At 35.1% G+C, this 21518-nt stretch overlaps 1 protein-coding gene across 2 annotated transcripts in view; it reads left to right on the top strand.

Moving 5' to 3' along the window:
- The first annotated feature begins 314 nt into the window (after positions 1 to 314).
- The window catches only part of LOC112462263 (scavenger receptor class B member 1-like), a 38421-nt gene continuing 17217 nt past the window's right edge, over positions 315 to 21518 (top strand). The window contains exons 1-2 of one of the 2 annotated variants that reach the window (XM_025027953.1): positions 315 to 524; positions 2108 to 2254. In XM_025027953.1, the coding sequence (XP_024883721.1) occupies positions 497 to 524; positions 2108 to 2254 (175 nt within the window). In that variant the 5' untranslated portion in view covers positions 315 to 496. Of the gene's footprint in view, positions 525 to 2107; positions 2255 to 11455; positions 13214 to 21518 lie in introns of those variants that run through there. The other variant, XM_025027952.1, reaches the window with a different exon arrangement.

The raw sequence follows: 21518 nt of genomic DNA, 5'->3' as shown, positions 1-21518 counted from the left end.
GTTTTAGAGCGTACCTACTGACTTTCATACATCTTCTACATAGAGCTATACTTGAAATAGTGACTAATGTCATAGAAATAAAATGTATAATTCTTTGCAAGCACTTTGAAAAATTGTAGATCAGATTGAACTTTATAAGGATATGGAAGAAATGTACCGGAACGTTTCCGTTATACATTTTTAACCCCCGTCCGGTACATCGGCGATCATCGATAAACAGCATCATGCAGGATAGCAATTTCTCCCACGGATCCATAACAAATAATAGGTCACTTGAGTCGATCTTGGTCTTTATCTAGCGGCTTGAGTGGTGTTATCACCCGAAGATTTTGTTGGAACGGCTGTGAATAAGGATCGGGAGCTGTGGCCTGCACTCAGTGGACGAACAGACGTTGTTGGAGACGTTGGCCGTCAAGAATTGCGTTCTACGTTCACTTGTCGCAAATATTCTGCGATTCAACTGTGTATAGTGTGTGTGCATCCGCAAATTCTCAGAATGCTGATGTACATTAGAATAATTATCCGTGAGTAAAATGCGACTTGTATGATAACAGTAATAAAATTGAATGAAATTAAAACTTTTTCTTGCTCACAATTAACGCCTTCTTTAATTCAATAAATAACGCCTGTGTAAATATCAAATGCGATATCTAATAGCTTATTCTCTCAATTAAGGAGTTTAATAATTATTTTTAATAATTTTATATAAGTCTTTTTATTTCAATACAATAACTAAGTGGAATATATGATATACAATCAAATTAAGGAAAACCGCCATTAAGCGATAAGATTGGAGCTTGGTTGCCTAATAATATTATTAGAGTGAATTTTACGTGCAATTCTTTGCCTTAGCAAACTATGAAGAATTGTACGTAAAGTTTACTCTAATATTATAACATTATTGGATAACCAAGATCCAATCCTGATTGTTTAATGGCGTTTTTTTATTATTTTTATTATTGTTTTGATTTCTTTCCAAAAACAGAATCTAAAAAAAGATAGACTGCATTTCATAAATTCTACTGTGCAATGCGTCCCACTTAGAAAACTTTATGTGTAAAATTAATATTTTGTATAAGATTTATTTAGCAATGTAAGAATTAACAGATAGATTTATTAAATGCAAATAAACTGTTAAGTACCTAGCCCGTTAGAAAGCAAAAAAGGAATAAGAAAAACTTAAATTTTTCTAATACCTACATTTTATTGTACAATTTATGTACGTTATCAATTATATGACACTTTAATAACTCTCCTAGCTTACTTACCTAGAATATTTGAATATTATCTGCTTTCCCGCTACAATTAGACCGTAACCAACTGGAAACAAATTTTGTTTCTATTTATTTTAAATCATTGCTTATGCATGATCGTTCTTGCTTAACATGTATGATTCGAACAAGTTCGTTTAGGCGATGATCAAGTAGCAATATTTGCCGCTCACTGATATTTTGATTTCAATGTAGAAAATAACGGAATCGTATTTAATAAAATATATCATGCAATATAGCTAAATATAATTGGTCAGATTTTCATTATTACTGTTGTTTTATAATCTATCATTTCTATTTATTAAGAGAACATTCCGTTAGCGTAACGTTTGTATGAGAAAGAAAATATATAGTAGGTATAATATATTACCTGTAATTTTAAAATTTTATTTTATTTTATTTATAATTTTTTATTTTATGCAAAATTTGATATAAGTATTATAACATTTAACTTAAATAAATAAAAATAAACTATTTTTTAAAGTATTTTACAAGAAAAATTAAATAATAAATTATTTTTATAGCCGATACTGTCAACTGCAAACAATGAAAAAAAATAAGTACAAAACAATAAAATCAACAAAAATTAATTTATTCAGTTAATCAAAACGTATTAAGAAATATATATGATAAATTCGGTAAACTTGACAAAGAATTGAAATCAAAATGTTACTATTAAATTATAAACAATCTATGTATCTAAATTTATGCAAGATTAAAATTTTTCCTTGAACGTGTCTTTAGATACTTTTGTGGCTTTTTATATTGTTTGGGCCAGATGCGCTTAAAAACCCATCAAAGGAACAAGTTTCGAAATCTGCGAAATCATCTTTCAGGTATAATCTCAATGGAGATGAGGAGGGTTGTAGAAGTAGTCAGACAATGGTACCAAGAAGAAGCCTGGTATGTAACAAAAGGAATAAAGAAGATCACGGAGGACACGGCGGATCTGCCACCGGTTTTATTACCGACACGGCCAAAACGTAATTTTACTATAAGATCAATATTTGTAAAATGTATTGTGGGTTGTTCCTGGTTACTCACTGGTGATGGCCTTAACTCATACATTTTACTTAAAAATATTGGCTGCGTTTCGCAGAAAATGACTGCTTTGCAACGCAGCCATTATTGACGCGCAGCGCTCGCTTGAACTTAGGTACGTAATTCATCATTATTATTTTTCAAACCGATAAATCGTTTGTGATAAAAAAAATCGCGAGAACTTCTCTCGCGAAATTGCTTGTATTTTTTCTCGTTATTGATGAACCACGTATATATCTTCAAAAACAATTATTATCCATATTGCACAAACTTATAAATTACTATAAGTCATTATATATTATATTATTATTATCTATATATATTTTATAATTTATATCATAATATAATAAATATATTATAATATTATAATTTATGTTATAATATTATATATTAATATGAAAGACTATATACTAAGCTGATTTTATAATACAAGAAGCGAATGCTTCTCACAGCTTCTGAAAGAGAATTGACGTAATTAATATAATTTACATAATAATTTTATGTATTATTGATGTATGACATTTTAAAATATGATGTTTCAGTTAATTTTTTACTAATTTTCAAGTAACTTATCTTCATCAGAAACTAGCTGTCCAATTTCTCAAATAATATCTAGATTTTTTATTATTTTTTTTTGTTTTATATATGTATATCGCAAATAGGTATTTTACAAATGACATACTTAATAAATTGCTCGTTTTTGTTTCCGTATAAAATCAGATAAAAACATTTTTTTTAAATTAATGCTGTCAAATTATGACAAATGTACTATAATTATCGTATCTTAATCACACACAAACAGTCGAGCTAAACAGATTTTCCACAGACCAAAGCCAGATAACGCGCATGTTCCGTATAATTGTAGCATAATTATTATAGAAAAATGATACTTCTCGCGTTCCTCGATTATAGAGGAAGCAGAAATTATGAGTGGAAAAATTGCACAATCCTAACAATATCGTGGAAATTCTTTTGTGATATTTACGTCAAAGGAAATATTTGATTCGAGTAGTATGTAATGTTTATAGTTCATATAGTACAAATTTAAACAAACAAAAAACATTTATACATTGTTAATAATATTACTTTTCTCTGTAGTTTTTGTAATGCTTAATTTTTAAAGGATATTTTTTTAGAAATATGAAAGTTGCAATAAGAAAATTAAACTATCTTCGAAAATTCTCGCATAAACTTGATATTATTTTTAATAATTGTCCAAGAAATTTTTATGTAGCATATAGGTAACATTTACATAAATTGTCTGAACAAATTTACTGGGTCTTAATTATTACGAGTTTAATAATTTTCTAGTTTGGAATCGAATAATCAGATAACTCAAAAAATATGTTTGCATATTTTGTAATTAATATAAAACTAGAATTCCGTCAGTTTTTATGCAAAACAATTATGTAAATATATAAGAGTTTCTTCTGCAATGAAGAAATATTAAACATATTTAAATAATTTCTATAGAATCTTCTTGAGAAGTCTTCGCAGTAAATTAAAATTCTTTTTATTTATTTTAGCACAAATTAAATTAAATTATATTGTCACACTTTAGCGTGTGCCGTATACGAATAATAATGTGAATCTCGTGACTTTGTGGAATCGTATCTTTTGATCGTTTCACAGATGATTACACGAAAAATGAATCAAACGTGGATACGAAGAGTCAGAACGTGGAAAAGTATCTCACACTTCCTACGTCATAGCAATTAATCACGCGTCTGTGGTTTCCTTCATAATCCGGTATTTGAATATAAGATCAACACGCGGATTATTGGAAGAGAATTAATAAGCGGTTATTATGTAGGATTCCATATTAATTGCACAAAGTGTTTCATAAAACAAGATCGTTTTTTCCTTTATTTGCGTCAAAAGTGCGCCATTATTATATGATGCATAAGATGAATCTTAACGATGCGCCGCGATCCCCGCGATGCGATAACTTTGTGTTTGCGAGCGCACTGAAATTTAAAATCTCATTAAAACCTGTTGTAACGAATAACAACACATGCTGCATTTTTTTCAGCGTGTTGCAATTACAGAAAAATAGATGGTTAATTATGTATCTTAAAATAGATACGAATGTACTTTCCATATCGCCCTGACATAAACATGTCGATTCCGACATAAACACACAGAAAAAATTCGAAATCTGGTTTTGAAAGAATTCTCATTAATTATGATGGACCAAGCGTGTGATTCAAAATGAATCACGTGAGAACCATAAATTAACCAGAGACTCTCAACTGTTTCAAAAATTGTTTTCTTAACGAATGACTTTCTCATTTGTTGTTCATACGTTATGATAACTACTATCAAATATTGCAACACGATTTATCCGCATACATTTTTCTCCGTAAAAATGATTGAATCCGACTGACGCAAAGTCGATTGACAGAATGTCAAAACATTTATTGATAAATATTATCCAATAATATTTAGAATTTATTTATAGATAATGCTTCCTATATATTAACACTAAAATGTATAAATTAATACACATTCTTTGTTCTAAACATTCTGCATTATAAATTCTAAGTAGCTCCACTAAAAAATAAATTACAAGTTCTGAATAGTCGTTCTAAAGAACGACATAAAATTATCCTGTGCACCTACAAAAAAGCAGTAAAGATCTCTGTTTTCACAATACTAAAAGCAACATCTGCAACATGTCACTTATTGCGAGCTGATAATGGCTAATAAATCTTAATTGTAAAATCTTTCAAAACCAATACTTTTTCTAATCAAGCATTTACGCCACAGAGGCATTTACCCTTTTTCAGCTCGTTCTTTTTCGCATAATAAATGAGAATACGAAATCATGCATTCTTCAACCTTCTCATCTTATGTTGTTTTGCTCGATTTCGAACATCGTGACCCCTCTGCAATATATCTGTGTCCGTCAGATATATGGCATCTACAATTTAACACTGATGACCGAGCAGCTATAGAAGGGTTCTCATGGCAAAATACTCTCGGTGGGTTGCCATTATCTTCTTAGAAATAATTCTTCAACTTTACAACTATGCATATAGAAATTTATTTCTAAAGATCTGACAGTTTTAGAATATAAAAAAAGATAGGGAAAAAAGGAAAACATAAAAACAACGATTTTGTTTTATCTATAATCAAGGTATATTGTATAAGGAAATGGAAAAGTATAGCGCAAACGAATGAATCAATATCAATTTAGTTATTCTATTATTTCCCACAATTTTAATGATCGCTCGATAATTGCTAGAGAATTGCTGAAGTAATTATACATATACCATTCAACTATTATTTTGCTAAAAAAAAATCCTAATTAGACTGATAAACATTGCTGAATACACGTTATCGAATGATTATTTTCAAGTTACGCGCGATAAATAGTACAGTATTGTATGTAAAGTAAGATAACGGAAAGAGGTTTATCTGCCAAAAAAACTATTGACAACTGTAAATTTTTTTTATCCTTGAGACAAAATTAAATGGATTAGCATTCCCGATGCATAATTCAAGCCGAACAGGAATGTCACAATGGTCGTTAAACTTCCGCAAGCTATCGTCTTCAGTCGCGTCATACTTGCGCGTCATAATTATTCATACACATAGGCAGTTTCTTTTTTTGGCCCGCCGTCACGATCGTTCGCCTGTTTCGCGTCGAAATCGGAGATGAAATGCAAAAATTCCAATGCGACACCACATACGAAATATTAATGTGTGCGAATAGACTTCGTGGGCTATATTACCGATGCTAATTTAAAATCACAAGATCGGAAAGTCCCAATAACCGCAGAATATATCAATATCAAATTATATGTTAACCTTTAATATAATATCGAAATCTTTCATGAAATATTTATAAATTGTCTATACATAGAACTTTGCGCAACGCCATTCCATTCAATTGCTCGATAAATTAAAAACAAATTAACAAAGACGAAGAATTAGATAAGTTAGAAAAATAAAGATTTTTGAATATCAAGAAGTGCAAAAAGATGCCTCGAAACTTTGTCTTTTACTCAATTTTACATGGATCTTATTTTAATAAATTTTATATTTATTTAATATATCACAGAAATTAAGTTTTTAAATTTTAATGACAAATTAAAATTAATTGAGTTCAAATCAATAGAATATATATTCCGTTTTCCATTTTAAAAAATCTTCAAATTCTTAGCTTAGAACTATTACCTTCATACGTATTACTTAATGTGTATTCAACTTGCTCACTTGATATGTACTAAACTTGACAATCGCTTTTATTGTCAAGGAAAAGAAAAAACATTATAGATCACATAGAGCATTTATGACATTGCATGTGATAGATATCTTTTGCCATTAATTACGTTTTATCGTATTCGTGACACTAGGTCATATAGACATATCATAAGATATCTCGTACAATTAAGATACTTGTTCGAGTGTGAGATCGTAACACGCAATTTTTATGCATCATATATTCTTCAATTAGCTATCACAGTTACGGTTTCTTTTATGATTGTTTAAAACACTTTGATACAAAAGAATATGCAGTAACTTATCAAAATATGTAACCGGTTTCTTTAATAATGTAACAATTCACTTCTTATCTACAAAAAAAATAAATTTTACCGGAAAATATATTTAAAGGAGTCACATTAAAATGCTATGAAATCAATGAATAATTACCTATGAATAATATATACTTATGAATAACCATACTTATGAATAATTCCAATAAAATTTAATTTTAATTTTTTGCCAAATTTTGAAACAAAAAAAATATATATGGATATATTGCGATATAAATTGCTTCGACAATTGGCTTTTATCACAGGCAATCTTTCGTATTGTGAGAGAAAATTGGTCTTGACAAACGCAGACTGCGTAATAAATACATGAATATTTGAACCAACTTAATGCGTAATAATGTGACGTAAGAGGCGAAATAGCGTGATCTTGCAATGTCCCCGCGTCCTTTTAAAATCGTCTGCCAGCGTCGTGAATGCGAATTAACGCGTGCGCGTCAACGCGGACGGAAACGTGATCGAAACACGTGCGTATATGATAGACCACCCGTATGATAGCAACAGTTATCACTAGTCAGCCATGATAGCGCATAAATAAATGGTGAACGGGGGCAGATTGATAATTTATACAAACTGCAGATACCGGAGAAATTAGAAAAAAAAACAACTGACGTTATCGACGATTTATTAAGTTGCTGTAAAAAATGTTTGAGGAAGTCGATCCGATTTTTGTGCCGATTATCGCGAACTTGACTCTTCAGACGCGCGAGATTCGAAGCAAACATCTCTTTTCGCTCTCTCAGTAACTACTTACAGTAACTACTCAGTAACTACCTACTTTATTCAAGAGATATTCTTGCACACTTGTTTGCGTCAAAGCGCATTTTAAATCCTTCGAACTTTTACGACGATTGGTGATACGTCAATCAAAATAGTGCCGAACCAGAACTATCGATATAAAGTTTTATAAGAATCTTACGCCTAATTTAATTAAGAACAATGATAGTGCAATAAGACGGATGCGCAAAACGATACGGTAATAAGCGCAGCGTTTACTTAATTATGATAAGTCGATTTACGAGTCTGACCTTAACACTGATTACAACCATAAATCTTGATTTTTATGTATTGATTTATGCGTTTATTCCTCGCGACTCAAATAGAAATACATTTCCCTGAAAATTTTATACAAACTTCTTTCTCCCCACATTTTAAGCATTTCACAAAAGTGATTTTTTTTTACTGTTAAAATATAATAAGATCTTTATTCAGACAATGTAAGAAAGAGATCAGAAAATTTTCTGTAATAATGTCGATTTCACAAATATCGTTTTTTAATATTTCTGCACTTTTTAAAACTCATCAGATAATGTTTGCGTATTATCTATTGCTTATTATTTATAGAAATATAAAAAGACGCTAAATATTTCCAGCTTTGAAATGCATATTACGCGTTATTTGCATACGAGACATATATTTCCGAGAAGAAGAAAAAGTTACTTTGAAATGCAAACATTACTCTACGGTACATTGACTTTAGAGTTATTGTTACACTGCCTCAAGCAACGATTTTATTATTTTTACCTCCGAGAGATCCAGTGTCTTTCCTCTCTACGACGCGACGGGGGAATGGAAACGACGACGATGGCTCCGAGCCAAATTAGTGACGCCGGATTATGTCGCTATAATCGATATCGGTGATGCCGCAGGAATACAACGGGCGGATAATCGGGAAACCCGCTATCATGATAATGCAGATGGCCGTGTGTTCAAGCTTCGTTGACTGCGAATACGTTTCGATACGGGGTTAACGGGACGTCGAAAGTCAAAATTACACGTGTGCACAGTCGGCAATGTGCTCGTAGTCCGTGACAACGTGTATTAAACGATTACACGCCGAAAGAGAAGATATTAATCAGTGCATGCGAATTCTGAGATAAATGTGTGAGAATCAATTAAGACACGATGGTCCGTGCTGCTATGAAAATGTAATTACTCTTACAATTACTCGAGCGACGTCAGAATTTCGTTGTCGATTTAAATCTCTAACTGAGAATTAATTAACTCGATCGAGTTTTGCAAGGTTTAATTATTTATAATTCAATAGCTTCTATATGTGTCGGAAGTCGGAACGCAATAACTATTCGATATATTTAACTTAGAATGTATCGTTTTTCATTAAGCAATAAGGATGATACTATTATAAAATTCTGTCATTTAAGTGGCTTGTCACCACGTATTATAAAATATTTATCGACATATTCCAGCAGTTTGTATCTTAATCGATCTTAATTCCTGAATAGTAAATTAGATGCTGATTTATATAATTTGACAAGGGAAAAAAATACATGCCGTTCTTTTTTTTCGTTCAAGGTAGGAAAGCAAGCGGGGCGACAAAAAACCGGAAATACTTTGCGTATCGCAAAATAATTTGCGTGGAGTTTTCAACCTTGAGCACGGAACAAGGCCGTTGACTGTGAGAACCGGTGAAATTCACTCAAGTCTCGAACTTATACACACTCATCCCTCTCGCGAATGTATAGGTTTTATAGGCAACGTATCTGGTTGTATCAGATATGCTAAATCTAATTTTATCCATTCGCCGTGCGAGCTTCTGATGTTCCTACGAGACGCTGCGACTTGCATGAATATAAATACGACGCAAAATTAAATATCAAACACGACAAATAAAATAGTAATTACTTATACAGGGTATGCCATTTTAAATGCCTCATGCAAATATCTCGAAAAATATGAAAGATGTGGAAAAACGTTTTAGACAAAAATTATAGGATATCAAAGGAGGAAAAAATCAAAAATTGATTTTATTTGTCTCTCTTGATATCCTACAACTTTTGTCTAAAACGGTTTTCCACATCTTCAATTAAAATGGGACACCCTGTATATTTTGTAATTTTTACTTACATAAGAATATCAATATTTTACAATCTAGATAACTATTATTATTCTCGCTCTACACGTATTGTCACAATTGTGTAAATCTAACGGAGATTTATTAATTGCTTAAAAAAAAAGAGCAGAAAAAAGATTCATCATAAGCTGCAGAAAATTTTCCTCTACTTTTTGCGTTATCGAATGTTTCAATGTTATAACAAAAAATACTGATAAATGTTCTTACATCGTCAAGTATTTAAAGCACGTTCGAATTAATCACGAGTGTTCTAAGACAACGATGATCAGATGGAATATTAATGAGTGGAAAAATATAGCATCCGCTAAATTTCCGGATAAATGTCTCATAAAACGGTAAATACTGGTGAGTAAGTGGGGAACGAGGTGGGGAATTAAGTATATAATGTTGGAGAATCCCCCTCTCCCTTCCAGCGCAGCGCGATGTCGGGGGATTCGCGCGAGACCGGTCGCGGAATCCCCCGACATGAACGATACCGGTTTGCCACTAACGACTGACACTACCGGATCGTAAAAAATCGTGACACATCGTATTTAGCATAGGCGTTCAATGACTATACGAACTTGCGAGAACAGGATCGGCAAGGACGTGGATCTTGCACGCGTTGTTCGCGGACGAATTATACTTTACCAGCGGCAAAACACGCGATGTCGTTTAAAGAGCCTTTGCAACCGTGATAAAGCAATCGTCGCCCCAGCAAGGCAGTCGAACAATACTTCAGTTGCTATTTCAATTTTCTTGAGTAGTCAACTACGTCGGGACTGTTTCACTCGTAAAAGAAAATGCGGAAACGCGGATGTTTATTTATAATAATGCATACTCGCTGCGCCTGGTGGCGTGTAATCGATTCCAATTGCATAATAAGTGCTATCGAACAGTTACGACTGCATCTTGAAAGATTGCAGTGTTGATTTTCTTGCCTTCAGCATCGCGAAACTTCGATCGGTAGAGACGTTACGTATAACACCAGGTTGAACGATCTGAAGAAGAAACGCATTATAATATACAAATAGTAGTTGGATCGTCACTGGCGGATCCATCCGAATAAAAAAAATCAACTTAACTTGATCTGGTTCAATAATCTAGGAAATAAAGTGCATTAAACGTTAAAGCAGGCCTATCAACGCGGACGCTCGTGGACCAAGTCCTGAGAGGCCTGTTCTCTTACACTGGGGGCTCGTTTTCTCCGACCCTGTACACGCCTCCCATCCCTGCCGTTTAGTATTCTAGTACATATTCTAGTACATGCGCGTCAAACAAAAATATGTAAAAAAAATTTTTTTAAATCACGTAAAAAACTAAAAACTAAAAATATGTAAAAAAATTTTAAAAACTGAAAATGGGATCAGAAGTATCACCACGTCCCTGTCGTTGATCCTGGAGTAAAAGCTAAGTGTGATACCAAGATAAATATCAAACTAGATAATTTTGCTGAAACATCACCCCTCCCTCTCGAACATTATCGACGTCAGAATTCGCTAGTGATCTTATTATTGGATCTTATTATGTATATTTAGCAACAAATATTTCATAAATAACTCATTTTAATGACGTTTAATCTTGTTATGCATATGAAAAACACTCTAATAAATGCGAACATTAATAACATTTGTAATGTGGAAGATAAGATTTGATTTATCTCTTTTAATTTAAAAGTATTTAACAGATTTTGCCTTATTATTCAAATTTGATTAAAAATAATCTTTTTTATGTTCTATAAAGCAAAGCAGTGCGGCTTTACAATATCATATAAATATGTAATAATATGTTTATAAACTTGGTTCTGTCCTCCGGGGCGAAGCCCGGCGGGGCATGCTAGTATGTTTATAAACTTGGTTCTGTACATATGACGTTGAACGGCGGTATGTTGTATTATTTAAGAACTTAGAGGGCAATACAACTCATATAAGCAATATTATGGGCAACCAAGTGAATAAAATTGAAGATAAATCAAATTTTAAATTAAATTCTCGGCCGCTCTCCTCACTTCAATTTCCCTTTGTAATACCTTCAATCCGTCGGGAAGTAGTTATGCTCAATCGGCTCATACTTTCTCCGGAGTATGCGAGCGTTTTCAAGATTACCGCGCGCAACATCGTTTCGTCTGATGTTGCGGTCGTAATTGCTTCATATACGTCTTCTAGTCTCTAATTTATAACGCTCATAAAGGCGCTTTCCTTGTTATATTTTTTTTTTCATTCATAAAAGAGTGCATTATACTCTCGAATCATAAACAAATCCGAATGCAGCGCGCTCGGCCCTGTCGCCATGCGACGCATACGGGCGATCCCGGTGAATTCATCCGTTCCGAGAAGGCGAGCGCGCGGCCACAAAGGGCAGGGCAGGCGGTATATCCTGAAACGCGAACGTCTGTTGACCGTTGAACGAATAACCTTGGGATATCGCCTCCTCTCCCCTGGATCGAAGATTCGAGAAGCTACGGCTTCTAACAGGTACCACGAGCTCCTAGAGGTGGGATTGCGATCTCGTGACTCGATTGGATGGTGTTCCACGTGCTTGCCGGTCACCACCAACGCCGCCGCCGCGACGGCTACTAAGCGACAAGAGCGCGACCACACATGTGTAGTGGGAGCACGATATTTTTCAAATCTGTACCGATCCGCGCCGCCACTCTTGCACCGAGACGTATGCCGCACGTACATATCGCACCGGCATCGGGGATCAGACATACGACAGGCGGTGGAAGAGGTTTACAGAAGTCAAACGATTCCGTGCGATCAGCGAGGTACCACGAGAGCTCCTCGTGCAACACTCTCTGAAACATCCGTCGGAATTAAGGGGAAAACAATATTACTTGCCGAGCAATATTAACTTCGAAGCGCGCGTTGTTGACTTTGGAAATCGTATAACCGAATTCCACGCGGATATTTCTTTTGGTCCCGGAAACGTCGGTCGAAGGCTGCGATCGTACGCAAGGACGCGAGGAAGTCTACGTCAAAGTCGGAATCCGCACGAGGAAAAAGTGAAGGGCCTTTAAAGTAAAGGCCGAAAATCGGGAGTGTTGAAATATCCGCGCGTATAATCGGCGGGCGGATTTTCTCGTCGTGAAATTACACGGCATTGTAAATCGCGACGTGCACAAGCCGTAATCAAGCCGTGTGCCACCGAAGTGGAGACCCGCCTTTATCGTCAGCCGCGCGAGCCTGCCGTTACTACTGGAATCGCCGACGATACCTAGATCTCGTCGCGGAATAGATAAAGCCTCCCCTTTAATATCGCGCCGAGGCTGAACTTGCCGAAGATGAAGGATCTCATGGTGATCTGGAACACCTTGTCGCGCCGTCAAATATACTCGTCAGTGAACAACAACCCCAATGGCGATAAACAGGTCGAGCAGGACGAGACGCGAACGCTGGCGCACCTTCAAAGAAAGTCCTCGGTGGTGGTGAATAAATTCTTCAATGCCGCTCTACCGGTGGGTGCCGATGGCAGACAAAGATGGTCGAAACGTAAGTAGAAGGAAGTCTCGTTTCGGTGTCGAGCAGTGTCGAGTAACAGAGAGCCATTATTTTATTCCTCCGATCGCGAAGACAATAAACCCGGCAACATCGAGTATAGGCTCGAGGCTGCGCTATGTAAATTGCGAAGATAACAGAATGGTCTTTAAGTATAATATACGGAGGCAGAATATCGAGAACAAGAGTCAGACTTGGAATTTTAATGTAGCTATTTAATGCAGTTGCTGTTTCCATAAATACGAAATTCACTTTAGTTGCGTACCCGGATGTTGATCCGTGAAGAAAGACATCTTATAATTATTGCAAACTCCTTGTTTCTTACTGCGATTTTATGTAAATGTTATAGATTTTAAATCGAGCGTTGCATTCGCGATGATAGTTAAACGACAGCATTAAAGAAAATATATATTCCGAAGAAATTAATAGAGCAGATTTATAATCAATCATTATTTTACATATTTTTTTATCCAGATTCTCAAGTTATATTTTACATTCCAAAATTGCACATATAATATTATAAGCTATTAATATTTTAGGCATTTTTTTTATTTTAAGTCAGTTGTAAGTGGAAATATCTTTGATCAAAAGATAGTGACATTAGAATTATTCTCATCTTTTAAGAAGAGAGAGCTGTATAAATGTGTCCCGAATAAATTTGCGAAGAAATTGGCCATTTGTTAACTTTTACCGTTCAAGACGGACTCTAAATCGAAACGGCTTTAAAAAAAATTAGCTCGTGATTGAATCCCAAATTGAGGGGAATAAAATAAATAGAAAAAGGACCTTTAGAAAGAGCAAGAGATTAATGCCATCTAAAAGCAGTAATAAATGCATAATAACTTATCGTAACTAAGTATTACTGAAAGCATAAAAAATGATATGGATAGGCGGAAAGCACGCAACGCGTTTCGATCTATTTCCTCTTCTATGATTTAGATGCAGTTATGAGCGCAGAAATCAGCGCGGTACACGCAATCTTTCCGAGCTAATTGAGCTATTGGAGTTCAAAGATATTTATTGAACTATTAATTATATTTATGTAGTTAATGAACTAGTGATTTCAAACAAATGTAAGAGATTTTAAATCAAATATTGCATTTGCAATAATAATTAAATGATTAGCATTAAAGAAAGAAGATACATTCCGAGTTAATTAATTGATTAGATTTAATCATTATTTTACATATTTTACGATCCAGATTCTCCAATTACATTCTACATTTTAAAATTGAACGTACAAAAAATTCGATTATCTGTTCAATCGTCTTCCGCTCTTTCTTTGAAATGGAGCTATTATATAGCCACAAATTATATACTGTGGATTGTACCAGCGCGCAGCGGTACAAGTGCACTTTGCGATTCGAACAATTACCCTGGCACGTATAGTCGCGTGAAAATTTTTGCCCGTTTAAAAAACACAATATACGTATATTTGTATATAAAAAACGAAAGATTGTTGCATTAAAATGCGTATATTATTTATCTCGGAGATAAATCGAAAGATCCTGGAGAAAGAAAACATGCGTCTCTACGATATATACATATATATACATATTCTCGCGTGTATCGAGAATAAATCTATTTTTCAATGTAAAAAACGCGGGTTTTTCCAATGTTCTCAGAAACTTGAGTCTAAAATCGAGCAATTTGAGATGTGCGTGATAAAGTCGAGCAAACCGGTTCTAATAGTGTACGATATAATACGCGAATACGAAGAAAAGACGAGGGACCGCTGGACCGAAAATTGCAATTACGGCCGTTGTCGATCAAATCGCTCCATTTTAGCCTTGCGCAAGATAATTAACTTTCCTCCACATTGCAACATTGAAAATTTTACGGCAAAAATTTTCGCACGGATATACGTGCCAGCGTAATTGTTTAAATCACAAAGTGCACTTGTAGGTACCGCTGCGCGCTGGTTCAATCCACAGTATATAATTTGTGGCTATAATAGCTCCATTTCAAAGAAAGAGCGGAAAACGGATCAAATAGGTAGTCGAATTCTTTCACGGTTTAAACATACCGAAAAGAAATTTTTTTCTGCGTCTAATCTAACGCCAAACGCCAAAAGGCATATACATTTTATCTTTTGTATCGGGATACGCAATAAAAATACTTGAAAGGGAGCGTATCCATGTATTTAAACGTTTGTTTGAATATTGGAACATTAAAGAAAAAATTGTAATTGTATTTAAAATGATCTAAAAATAGGTAGTTAAGTAGTTAAAGAGTATTCTAAAAATAGCATTCTATAAGAAATTAATTCCGAATCCATATCTAAAAAAGAGATGCTTAATAAAAAACTGGTATGAGATCACAAGAATCGATAAGAAAAAAAGAAGCATGTAAAAAGCAACTATGAATTAACAAGCCATGAACGCAGTCGCGCAGTCGATATTGTTCACCTTGATTACTGATAATTATAATGATTGACCAACGTTTCACGCTTAAATTCGTATTGTATTACACATCTTTGAAAAACGGGTTTATACTCCGACTTGCTGGCACTTGATTACCTCGTGCGGCAGGAGACGATAACAATAATATACAGAATCCGCAGGCAAGATTGACAAAATATATGTAGAGAGATCATGTTTATTTCATTAATTACCGCGACTCTGTGTCGCGATTCTTGAAAATCATTAGAAGTAATTTTATTTTGACGTCAATGCAATTAATCTTTGTGTATGTTTCTTTTTATTATTAACTTTTACGAGGTATGATTGAAGTCTATTTATCTTCCTGTCACTTTGCAACTCCGCTAATAGTTTTATCTTTTTTTTTCTTCTTCAGCAACATGTTAATTATTGAAATTTGCTGTGCAGTAAATCAAAATTAACGCAATACGTAAAACACTACAAATAATTATTTATATTAAGTTGTCGTATACTTTCAAAATTAACATTCTTGCGTAATAGATATTTGATGTATAAAAATTTTAAAAATTAAATCATATATTAATTATAAAATATATTGAGTTTATTTAATAGCATTAATTTGCAATTACGCTATTTAAAAAATAATATATCATCTCTTAAACAATATTATATAATATTTAGTTACTGCTCTACTTGTAAGTGCAAAATTTTACGAATCATGAATTAATCTGTACGAGAAGTCGATCTTCGCGACGACAAAAATATTTTATCCTTCATATCTTGATATTGAAAACTTATACAATTAGCGACGCTGATAATTCCGACGAGCGTATTGATAGCGCGGCAATACGTGCCGCTGCTTGATTCGCGAGAAAACAATCTTTGTTATATACAGTTCGGCTCAGAACTCACCGATACGCATACAATTCGGCATATCTTCAATTATTAATTCACGCAATGTCGCTTTTTTTCACGGAAGAGATTGCAATCGACAGATATACCTAATTACCGAAACAAAAGAATGCGGTCCGTTGTTTATAAGCCCTCATCTGATGAGCCATTTGGCAGCGAATCACGTTTCATGCTTGGTTACCCGAGACACACGTCTCATCGAGAGTCGCGACCAAATCTTATAAACAATTCTGTAGTTGAGAAACTATAAATTCAGAGACTTATTTTTTCTAAAGGCCGCCGGCTGGCTAAAATGTAAAATTATAACAGTTTCAAGATGAATTGTGTAAATAAATTTAGTCGGATTTTATTTTTTAAACAAATAAATAAATTCAGTCAAATTTCAGTTTTTTATTGCAATCATATACATATATAATTGTCTAAAAATTGATAGTGTTGGAATTATTTCCAATTGCTTCTCAGTTCACAGAATCTTCGAAGCATCGTAATTATAACAATGACTTCGTGTTTTTCTCCGATAATATTATATAATACTTCGCACGTCTCAAAATATCAAACAATATATACACAAATAAGTCTACCAGAATTATTATATTTATGCCCATCTCGAAATATCAGACGATAATCGATATAAATATCCGACATTTCGAGACGTGCGTAAATATAATAATTATGGTAGATTTATTTGTGCATATTTCACATTTCACGTATATTTTTCTATTTAATGCAAATATGTATCGATATGAAAATTAATTCCGTATACTGCGACTGGAATTATTTAGAGTTCTGGTTCCCGACCAGTTTTAGTACTGGACCAGAAAGTTATCTCGATTAAACCAATAAGTTTCTTGTCAATACTTATACATATAGTAAAATTTTATCTATACGTGTGTAAATTTTGCATTAAAATTCCTCCGCGCCCAAATTCCGATTATTAATGAATTCTTCGATGCAGCAATAAAATTATGAACGAATTTATAATATATGTTTTTTAGGCCGCTTGGCGAAAATGACGAAATCTTTAGAATACATTGTCTCTAAAATAGCGCTGTTGGGTTATCTCATTGATTTATTATTGTATCGGCCAGCAGTAATTGCCTCGTGTCGTTATTAACGTGATTAAGAATGAACTAACCGACAAGATAGAGATATCGCACGAAAAATTAAAATGTGTTTTTAATTAATTAATAAACAGGTTGGTCAATTTTAGCTTCGACCGTACTTAATCTCGCGCACACGACATACCGCACGAAAGGGAAATCAGCTGAATATTACCGCACACACGTGAACGATTTACTTACGTACTCGTGCGTGAAAGTGGAAGTCGGTCAAAAGCGTGCCGGGCACACGTGACACACTCTTTTACTCTCGTTCGACTAAGAAGTCGTCGGCCGACTTAAAATCCGTTGGACTACATGATAACTGTGTCAAGCGAAAGAGCGGTAAACGCAATGCCTTGAGTCAACGACCGATGGGCTGTGAAAAAAGATAAAGAAAGTGCGTTAAGGTAGGTAATGGTATTATAGACATTGGATTCTCGATAGTTGGCGACTTTACGAACCGTGTACCATCTCGTCGCGGTACCACAAAGCCCGTCAAAATATCATAAAACACTTCCGCGCGAGTACGTACGGATTCACTTTACATTAATGACGCGCGTTTATTGTCCGAGTGAGATGTGAATGTTCGGCAAAGGCCCCTGCGAATAAAATATGTATGTAATGTACAATACGAGCATTTTAACGATTGTTTTATTCCGAAACTTGACAGGCAAGGGCTCTACGAGACTAATCGGAAAATTATTTACAAGATATTACGGGAAAAGAAAAGTTACTCGTACGAAAATGTTTATGAAACGAATAACGAAAATAATTAACCGATTAATTTTCGTTAAACGTACGAAACTGATCACCAAACCGAAAAGACGGTGTCGCTGAAAAATACATGATCACCGCAAAAAATCCGTTCGGCATATTCTCTCGCCTATTAAGTTGTAATAAAATCTGCATTCTATACAAATTAAGAAGAAGATTGTCTAGTATATACCTGAATTCTGACTTAATAATTGCGTCGTCGAAATTTTTTTATAGGACCAGGAACCAGATTTCAGATTATGTTCATCGTGTTTTGATTTAACCCGTTTGCCTTTATAGAAGCGGATTAATTATATCCCCGCGGTAAATACGTCGGATTGTTTAGTTTTCAAAACTGCAAAACGGGGGAACGGCCATGCGTTTAAATATTCGTGAGACGTAGATCGCATGATTGACGTGATTCACGATGGTTTAGGACGCGCCGAAATAAAACCGCCCAAATGCGGCCTATATCATCTTCGCACTCAGATCACGAGTACGTTGTTCGTAACAGGCAGCCGCGCATGGATCGTCATTGGTCGTGCGCGCGCGCGCGAGGAATGTATCATCCGTCGCACCTGAGGAAGTTTCGCTTTGTGCGATCCGCGTTAACGGAATACGACGAGTCATGAATGGACCGGACAGTTAGCTGTCAAGTTACAGACGCGATGTATATATCTTCCACGGTTAATGCTTTCTCATCCCGTGCACAATGCGCGACTCCACCGTTGACCTAAAACGAGACACACAGCCGTCCGTCCCAGACGGTAGCTCGCACTTATCCTCCTAATTATCATTTTTATGGGCTTATATATACATACAAAATGCTTATACGAAAGTGCGCGATCGCCTCTATCAGATAGCGTGGCTGTCTCGGATACGAACGTAGAAAATCTCTATGAATACCAATGTACGAAATCGATTCTTCCTCCTACAAACCAGTAATGAAATGCCATTTCTTCTCGTGATATACTTTAATTTTTGACGTTTTGGCAGATTTGTAATCTAGTTTTAAATTACTGAATTCTTTTGTGATGAATTAAAAGCTGGAGATTTTAAATGAAGTCTAACCCAAATTTTCAGATTTTCGCGAAGAGAATCAATCTCCAATCGATCGAATGGAAAACGCATCTTTAAAATTTATTTTAAAATTAGTTTACACAAGAATTTGGAAGCGCACAAAAGAACATTTCAATGATACGTTGCACTCGTACCTCGTAAAACGAAAGGGATGTCACGATCGCACAAAGTCCTGTTCGGCTCGAACATCATATAAGTATGACACATATGCGTCCGTATTTAATTATAATTAGTTTCGCACAATTGACGGGAAACCGACGGTAAACCGGATGACGCACAAATGCGCATTAAATATATATAATGGAATATTTTACACAGAGATGGCATTGGAAACTTGTACCTAAGAGAAAAAAAAAGAGGATCGATCAGAGAACCGGTTTGCTATAAAGTGACGGCAAAATCCTGCAGAAATTTCCAGATCGTTTCTCCGCTTGTTAGGTATACATGCGTGCAAACGTGTACTTCTTAATTACCATGCATATATAAAAACTATTTTGTTGACTACCTTATCTGATCCCGGGATTATTCCACTTGGATAATAGTACGTTTTGAAAGCCAAGCACACATTAGTGATACAGAAGCCCGTATATACGATACCGTTTTATGATCGTGTTAATTAATTTAAAAAAAAAAACAAAGTCAACAAGTTTGCGTCGACAAAATTTCGGAAATAATAAAACAGACAAATGCCTCAAGATATTTTACTATAATTTGCATTATATCACGTCGAAGACATATCAGCTTTCTTGCTTTGTTTAAATGCAAAGAGCACGGCGAATTCTTACGGAAGTAAGATAAAGACGACATTCCGAAAAAGCGCCTACACATATACGTAGGTCGGTAAACGTACGAACAAAAATCATTACCGGCCACTAACGCCTACATGAATCGAATTTAACGAACGACAAGATAGAAGTTGACACTCTTAAAACGGTCAGCAGGTGCCAGTTATGTAAACGGCCCTCTCGCACATACCACCATTGCGGTACCGTCATTTGAGGATTTATCGGCGTATTACGTAAAGGACCCGTCGCGAAATAAAGAACGCCGAGAAAAATACGATCGAAACGAAACAGTGCCCGATGACGAGGATTGTAGGTCCGATGAAGGAATGCGAAATATAAACGAGAACGCGGTCGGAACCAGTTCGCGAACAGTTAAACAGCGCTTTGCCGCAAACCGCGCGCAGATAAAATCAACCGCAGTAAAATCCGGCGGGCAAACTAACTCCGTAGAATTATCAAATTGATTTTCATTGCAAATAGCACGACGTGAGGCAACAGCCGGCGAAAATGCGCACGAGAGAAACTCTCGCACCGCTTTCTTACAAGATTATGTTTCGTCGCAGTGAAAACCGCGAGGGCTAAACTACCGACGACTACTTATCTACATTGCGCAAAGTCGAAACGTCATCGCGAACCGGCGGGAAATCGCTCGAACGAGCTCCCTGATTTACGTACTTTTTATCCACTCTTAATTAACACCTGCTAGATGATTGACAGTCGGTGTTAATTAATTGATAGTTAGATGATTACAGGCAGAAGCTGACATTTATGAACTGCCGGCTTGTTCATTATTTTTATCGAGTCAATCTTCGCCAATATAATACTTTACGTGTCAAGTTTGCCCTGTAACGTCATCGAAAGGTTGACAAAGTTTCCACGTGCTGACGCACGCCGCGTGTCTGCTGACACACACGGACGCAACTACCGTACGCGGTACATGCTAAGTGTAAAACAATGTAGAATAGAGGAATACGCAGCGTAACTATGCACTTTCTATTTGATCATGCATTTACAGTCTCGTCTCGATTACCACCGGAAAATCATTACGACACGGTCGTACGTTGCCAGCAATCTTGCAACAGGCGGCGAGCAGAACGCCTTTTCTACGGCGTGGACGACTATGACAACATGACACGCGCGAACACGTGGACACGTTTATAGCTTAATTGTACTCCAGTAAATTTAACTTTCGCTTTTTAATCGCAATTTTTAATTACGACACAATATTATTATACACAATATCAATAATCACCAAATAAATCTTTACGCAACCTAACACTTCGCGAAA

The sequence above is a fragment of the Temnothorax curvispinosus genome, unplaced genomic scaffold, assembly GCF_003070985.1.
Source record: "Temnothorax curvispinosus isolate PA1 unplaced genomic scaffold, ASM307098v1 QBEX01012135.1, whole genome shotgun sequence".
NCBI classification, from domain to species: Eukaryota; Metazoa; Arthropoda; class Insecta; order Hymenoptera; family Formicidae; genus Temnothorax; species Temnothorax curvispinosus.
Note: the sequence above shows the minus strand (reverse complement) of the source record. Positions and strands in the feature narration are given on the sequence as shown.